This window comes from Crocuta crocuta, unplaced genomic scaffold, assembly GCF_008692635.1.
Source record: "Crocuta crocuta isolate KB4526 unplaced genomic scaffold, BGI_CrCroc_1.0 scaffold130, whole genome shotgun sequence".
Classification (NCBI taxonomy): domain Eukaryota; kingdom Metazoa; phylum Chordata; class Mammalia; order Carnivora; family Hyaenidae; genus Crocuta; species Crocuta crocuta.
The window spans coordinates 4,504,471-4,511,795 of record NW_027527920.1 but is presented as its reverse complement, the minus strand read 5'-3'; the positions used below and the strand labels follow the sequence as shown (position 1 = coordinate 4,511,795).

The 7,325-nt window shown below is 59.8% G+C and overlaps 1 protein-coding gene across 6 annotated transcripts in view; it reads right to left on the bottom strand.

Annotated features, from left to right (window-relative positions):
- Nucleotides 1-7,325, bottom strand: part of TLE3 (TLE family member 3, transcriptional corepressor) — a 24,579-nt gene that overhangs the window by 7,890 nt on the left and 9,364 nt on the right. For all 6 annotated transcript variants that reach the window (XM_077746338.1, XM_077746355.1, XM_077746348.1 and 3 more), the window contains exons 3-7: nt 6,737-6,941; nt 5,198-5,214; nt 1,682-1,801; nt 830-880; nt 26-178 (exon numbers count right to left, since the gene is read on the bottom strand). In XM_077746338.1, coding sequence (XP_077602464.1) covers nt 26-178; nt 830-880; nt 1,682-1,801; nt 5,198-5,214; nt 6,737-6,941 — 546 coding nt within the window. The remainder of the gene's footprint in view (nt 1-25; nt 179-829; nt 881-1,681; nt 1,802-5,197; nt 5,215-6,736; nt 6,942-7,325) is intronic.

Here is a 7,325-nt window from a genome sequence, read left to right as displayed (position 1 = left end):
CTTGTTAGTGGCAGACCCCACGTACGTGACCAAGGTCTTTGGTCTTGGAGGAAGGGGTGCTGCTGGATGAGGCCACGGAGGCGGGGCTGGTAGGGGCGTCCTTCTTCAGGCCTCGGGCCTTGTCCAGCCCATTCTCAGGAGGGGAGTGCGCCGGGCTGACCCGGGGCGTCGCCGGGTCCTGAAAGCACAGGCACGGGGATGCGTGAAAATCAACAAGCAGCCGGGGCCTTCCCTGCTCCGAGAACGGGAAGGGAGCGTGCGCCACTGATGCGGAGAGGAGCTTGGCCGGAAGAGACGGGGGGCCCTCCAAGTGGAGACAACTAGCTCTTAATGATCTGGTCTCACCCCTTCCATCTCACCGACAACAGGGAGACTGGGGTCTGGGCGGGGCTGGGGGTGGTGACCAGCGCAGGATCAAACACAAGTTCATGACTCAAATTCGGGCGGCAGGGCCTCCTGTAGGTAGACCTCTCCAGATCCTCATCCCCTGCCAAAACTGATCCCAAGGGGCTCACAACCCCCTGCTCTTGAGATCCCAGGGGTGGTGGGGATCACAGAGCTGACCTCAAGGGCCTGGCTCTCCCCCCGCCCCAGGATCTTTGGGGCGCACCTGCCCTGTCTAACCTAGGTTCCTATCCTAAGGAACCCAAGTCGCCAGGCAGCAAAGCCCTGTCCTCCTCCTCCTGACCAGCCTGACCTGATCAGGCCCCAGCACCGGAGACCTCGCCGCCCTGCTCAGAACATGCCAGTAACGTCAGCTCCTAGCTGGGGGAAGGGCAGCCCCAAAGCACCCCAAACCAAGCACGTTGCAACCTGGGCCTGCGCTCACCTCGTTGGAAACATCCACCACCAGATCGTCACTCTTGTCCCCGTCACTGTCCTGCAACCAAGAGAGAAGCCAGTAAGAAGGCCACCCCCACCCAACCCCAGTCAGAGCGTAAACCACTCCTGGGTTCCACCATCCGGAATCCGAACCCGGGCCAAAGCCCAAAGGGCATGCTCTGGTCTCTCTGCCCAGCCCCCCAGCCCTGCCCCGGGCCCACCGGCAGCCGCACCCATACCTGCCCCATCACAGAATTGCTGAGCCCCCTCCAACTTGTCTCTCTGGAGCCAAACGGCTCCTTGCAGCCGGCTTTATACCCACTGTCATGGACAAGGCTAGGCTCATTGTATCATGTCCACTGCTGTGTGTGTGTGTGAGGGGGGAGGAGGGTGATCAGCTTCTTGCCCAGAAATACAGCGGAGGCATTTGGGCAACACATCCAAAGCCCCAAGCAGCAAAGGGACAGAGCGGAGCTGGCACTGCATGGGGCCCTTCCCTCGGTCCCAGCTCTCTTCCAGCACGGCTTGGCCCAGAGCAGGTAACACGACCCCGTTGTTGGGTCGCAGTGTGGGGGCGCCGGGGACGGCCACCTGGAGCAGTCCGGGGACTCTGGGAAGGCCGGGCTGGCAGCATGGGGTCGCCCGCACATCTGTGGGAGGCGCCCACGGCCCTCCTGGCTGCGGCAGCCCATGGGCACACAGTGCGTGTGTGTGTCCCCCAGAGACCCCAAACACACACCAGACAACCCAGCCTGTCCCCACCTGCACCTCTGAGTCACCCACAAGTCAGGCCCGCGGCTTCTCCCACCCTCAGCTTCCAGCACAGACCCCGGGGGGGCCACCGTGCCCTCCAACTTACGTATCGGCTCAGACTGTCCTTCTCCTCCGCTTTCCGCTTCTTGGTTTCCATGCCGTAATCTGCGGAGCCCCGGTGCTTCTCACTGGCCCGGAGGCTCTCCGAGGGCGACACCGAGTTGTTCTGGAAACAAGGAGATGCAGCGTGAACGTTCCATGCACCCCAAGACATAGCTACATGCGGGTGACTCAAGGGGTCAGCGGGGGTGTTGCGTGTGTCCCGCACTGAGGGCCAGGTCCTTGAAGTCGTCTCTGTTCCATCTGGGTCATGCTGGGGAAGCCTTCCCAGCTCTCCAGACGGGGTCCCCCTGGGACAGGCCCAGGGAGCACTGGTCTCTTTTGGAGCCGTGGATGCTGCTATTACGTAAACAGGCTTGCCCTGAGCTGTCTGCCTTGCGGCCTTCGAGGCTGTGCATTCTGTGAGGGCCGGGTCACACCTCTCTCCTTCCACATCCATCTTGGGCCGGCCGCGTACATTTGCTCAAAGAAAGGCTAAGCAAAATCTGCACTGAGCCTTGAAAGATGGGTCTCGGCTGACACACAAGGGCCACGCGCAATACATCATGAGCTGAACCCCCTGGGAACGGGGAGATTGACCCGGAAGGAGAACGTCGGCTCGCCGACAGGCCTTCTCAGTGTACGTGGGCAACTTGGCATTTTGCGTGAACACCCTTACTCCTCCACTGCAGGGCCTCCAGCAACTTCTGAGAAGCAGCAGTGTTTTTAAAGAAACAATTGCGACATCGGGGAGCCTTTCCCTCTGGAAGGTAGGAAAGGGCATGAGGGAAGGTGGAATCATCCTCTCTGTAACGATGGGAATGGGCGGGGGGCAGGTAGGGGAAACGTGCCCCAGGTCCCCCACTGGAGGTAACATGAAGGAAACCGAGGCTTCTCAGGCTTGGAATGGCCCCATGAGCTCTCCCTTCAAACGCCAAAGCAAGAAAGCACAGCTATTGTTGGACATTCCAGGCCTGGGAAGAGCCGGGATGGGCCGATAGGCAAAGCAGGAACAGCACCAGGCAGACAAGCCTGGGAACAGAGCTGTCCCAGTGGCGGGAGGGTGAGCCGCAGAGGAAGGGACCCCGCTGGCTGAGGCGGGGGAGGGGGGGCAGCCCCGAGGCCAGGAGTGTAATAGATCTGTGGCTGCCAGCACCTGCACCGGGCTGGGGAGCAGGGAGGGAGGGGCTACCAGCAGCAAGGGCACCCCCGCCAGCAAACCTGAGCCCTGCGGGTTTCTAGGCGCCCAAGCTACACCCCCCTTCACTCAGCACTCACCCACCCTGGATCAGGCCTAGGGCTGGGTGCCAGGGACTGGGACAGAGCGCGGCTCAGTCCGGCTACAGGCCAGGGGAAGGCCAGTCCATCCGCAACCCCACGCCTCACAGACGTGCTGGACATACATGGCCACCACGCAGGGCCACAGACGGGCGCCCGCTCAGCCGAGAAGGGTATCAAAAGGCGGAGTCTGGGGTGAGCCTCTACCTAGCATCTCCCTACTCTCCTGGAGGCCGGTGCCGGCNGTGGGAACCAGCCACAGAACTTAATTTCCTTTCCTAAGCCGGTTTCTGGGCAGCCCTTCCCTGCCAAGTTTCTGCCTGAAGCAAATTAAAATGGCAGAGTTATCAAGCCTTGAAGGAAAAAATGGAGAGTATAATGGGACTGCAGCTCAGCCCTCCCCACAGCCGGGCGGGAGCGGCGGCGAGGCNGGCCCCGGCCCTGAGAACAGCGAGCTCTTTCTTCTCCTGCAGTCAGGCTGAAAACCCTCGCTGCTACCGGAGAGAGTCATGTCAGGCATTTAGCGGCATCGATCCAGCCCGCCTCTGGCTGGCAGGCGGCCAGAAAACTAAGTATTTTTTATTGCTTCGGCGAGGCAAGGAAATATGAATGAAGCCACCTCTAATTGGACTCTAGGCTAAACCCTCTGGGACAGGTTCCAGCCCAGTCGCCCCCCCCACCCCAACACCCGGCCGCGGCCCTGTCCTTCCTGCGGGGGGCCTCATCGGTTGACAGCCTGGTCTGCAAGGGGCCGCTCACTGCGAGGGGCCGCTCACTGCGGCTTCCTCCGACGCCGCAGCCGCATGTACACATGGTCCTACTGGCTCGCCCTCCCTGAGCTGTGCGCCCCACCGGGAGCCCCGGGACGGATAGCATCCTGATTCCATCGCACTGGACTCTCCAGGGTCCAGAGTGTATTCCCCCCCTGCCCCACTGCCGAGTCTGGCGTGCATGTGTGGGGGTGCTGCAGGGTGAGGAGTTCAGCTCTTGGGGGGTCCCCTCGGTTGGGGTTCTTTTAGCAGAAAGCTTTCACAGACAGGGGGTGGGGCACAAAGCCAAATGCAAACAGCAATGGGGTTAGGACAGAGGGCGTCAGGCTTCAAACCTTCGGTTCACTGGGCTGCAGCTGCCTTGTTAACAGGGTCATCTCCTGGATGCCAGGTTCTGTTCTGAGGGGGCTTCCTGACCAAGCTGGGCAGAAATATGCCCATCTCACCTGTACAGACACTGACACCCGGAGAGGCCGTGAGAGCTCCCCAGTGTTCCATGAAGCCAGGACCGGCCACGCACCCTGAGGGGTCCAGCCCTATCTAGGCAGACCACCTCTCCAAAAATGGCCACCTTTTCGAAGATCAACACTAAAGCAATCGAAATGGATTTTCAGCTTCAGTTACTCTTTTCCGAGGGAGCCCAGCCATTGCTGGGCCCAAATGAGGACCCGGAGCACACTGGCGAGCCGATGGCAGAGGAGAGCACCGCTGCTAATTGGACGGTTTATAAAATCTGCCTGGGGGAGGGCCGGGGGAAAGGGGGTCGGGCTGGAGGAGCTGCCCGAGGAAGCTGCCTTCTCGATGGTTAGTTAACTGCCTGACCTTCCAAGTCCTACTTAACGCGAGGTAATAACCAAAGCCATCCTAACAGATTAGATGGCCCCAGATACAAGGACAGCGATGAGAAATAAAATAGCTTTGCTAATCGCTGGAGGATTTTTTTTATCCAGACTCCACTGCGCTTATTCAGAAGGCTTATTCACTTGAAACAGAACCTCTGAGCCTCAGTGTGATCAGAAAGATTTACAACAAATCTCAGAGCTGGCAGACACGCGGACAGCCTGGCCCTGACGCTGGCGCGCTAGCGCTTTCTGAAACCGAGGTAAAGCCCAGAACAAGGGAGAAACCTCAGGCGTTCGGGGGAAGCGAGGAGGACACAGGATCATAGAAGGGGCAGCCAACCTGGGAGGGGGGGAAGCAGCCCAGTCCGGGATGCAGGACCCCTGGGGTTGCTTGTGGGGAGCCCCAGTAACCCCATGGGCCTGGCCGGCTGACCTGTCTGGTTAATCGCCTCTCATAAAAAAAGAGAGAGCTCACCGAAGAAAACTATTCATTTGCCAGATGATAGACGGGAAGCCTGGAGAGATGACAGCTTCCCCACCCGNTGATCCCAGGTGGCCCCATCCTCCTCCCCCAGCCCCTTTCAGCCCGCAACACACAGCCCAAATTTCAGATTCCAGAGTGCTGACACTTACCGCGCTTGATTCTCTTTCTTCAGGGATGGATGGAAGGTCCGGACAGCAGGAGGGGCAGACCCCCCGTGACAAAAAGACAAAGAAAAAAAAAAGAGAGAGAGAGAAAAGGGTCATTCTCCTGCGGCTGGTTTTTACACTTTGCTCGTTCACAGGTTTGAAAATGGGCAGCGGGCCCGGTTCTCTGCATCACTGTGGGTCAGCGAAGGCAGGGCCAGCAGGTGACATCTCTCGCTTGGAAAATTAACCACCCCCATTCCCATGCTCCCCACTGGCCACCAGTTGGGGGGGGCGGGGGCTGCGGCCCTGGCTCTCCCTGATGTGCCAAGAAGGGCACCAAGATCACCACTCAGCACTTTTTAAAGCCGCAAGGGTTGGAAAAGAAAGGATCCTGCTACGCAGGATACCTGGAGGATCAGGGCGTTGAGACCATTATTGTTTTGTTTAAAATAAATAAGCGAGTAGACAAAGGAATTGTGGGAGCAGGTTTTGGTGTTTTTCAGCTAATACCATTCTCTCCCTGTCTTTGCACAGCCAGGCACTGGCTCCCCGACTCTCCCCTCTGCTGTGAGGACACCCTCTTCCTCCACTGGCTGGGGCATCCTTCTGCAGGGACACACGTCTTCATCTCTGGTCCCCCAATCTGCCACAACCCTGGCGCCCTGGCCCGGGCCAGACGGGGTGGCTGGCACCCAAGGAGGGCTTGGAGGGCCCTGCCCAGGTACCCCGGTAAACAGCTAAGCGCAACTCACATCACGTGTACGCCTTCAACTTACACAACTGTGTATGTCGATTGTATCTCAATAAAACGGGGAAAATATCTAAGGGCAGATGGCACGAGGTGGCAGGTTTTGGAAAGGGTCTGCCAGGGAGCCAGGGCTTCTCCTGTCCCAACAAACTAAGCCTTCCTGAGCGGCTGGGTGTGCCTGTCGGGGTCCTCATGGTAAGGGCCGCTGAAGGGGGGGAGGGGTTCTCCTTCCAAGTCTTTCCAGTTACCGCCCTGCAATAGCAGGACAGCTGCCTCCACTTAAAGACAGTCTTTACTTGGGCGCCAACTGTGTACCTTTCCCAAGGCACATGCGTGGGTGACACACGTTAAAAGCTGGGGACTTGGCCCCTGTCCTTGAAGGACTACGGATCGTGGTGAGGACCAAACAGTCTCTGGGGGTGCCAGGGCACAAGAGGACAGCCACCAAGGGTGCCATTCCGGGGAACCCAGCTCTTCCAACTCTCCTGGGACCTGGAAGAAGGCCCCCCAGCCCAGACTGGAAGACATGTTGAAGGAATGGGGCTGGGCTGACCCTTTAAGGATGGGCAACTTACAGCCAGGATAAGGGGGGGGGGGTCGTGCATGCCCGAGAGGTCTCCCAGGGCACAGAACGCCGGGTCCACATCAGGCATGGAGGGGTAGGCATTGGGAGGTGGGGATCCGCTTTCCAGAGACCAGGAAATCAAAGCTTTTGCTGACTCCTGGGCCCAGGGTGACTCACAGTAGGGCCCACAGGAATGCCCCCCCACCGCCTCCCCAGCTCTGGGCCGCACCTCTGTGGTCCAGCTCATGGTGGTTCTTCTCGTCCTTCACCGTCAGGTGGGCCTGGCCGCCCAGGGCACCGAGCGCCAGCAGCCCGGAGCTGCTCCCTGTCACCGGGGGGATCCCTGGAGGCTGGAGGCCTGATGGGTGGGGCGGCAGCTGGACCGGGGGGCCGTGCGTGGCGTGGGAAAGATGCTGGGCCTGGAGCTGCTGTTGCTGTAACGAAGCGGGCGGTGAGCAGGGGGGGAGCGCGGACGGCGGGGGAGCACCCTCCAGAACCCTCACCCCCCAGCTTGGTCCACACACCGGTTGGCTGGAGCAAGTCCATTAATAAAGGACAGCAACCGAGGCACAAGACTTGTGTCTTCAACCTCCCCCCTCGTACCCCCCCACCCCGGTTTCAGGACAGAATTTCTCACGGTCCATTTCCAAGCCTGAGACAAATAAAAAGCATGCGCTGAAATACCAAACGGCCACCTGGGCTCCCTCTCTGTGGAGAAGGATCTATTTCCAAGCTGGCAGTCACGTGACTCCTACCCTGAGCCCGTATCCCAGGATGCCTCCCTCGTTTCTGAGGAACCCCCCGCCTCCCCCCCAGGC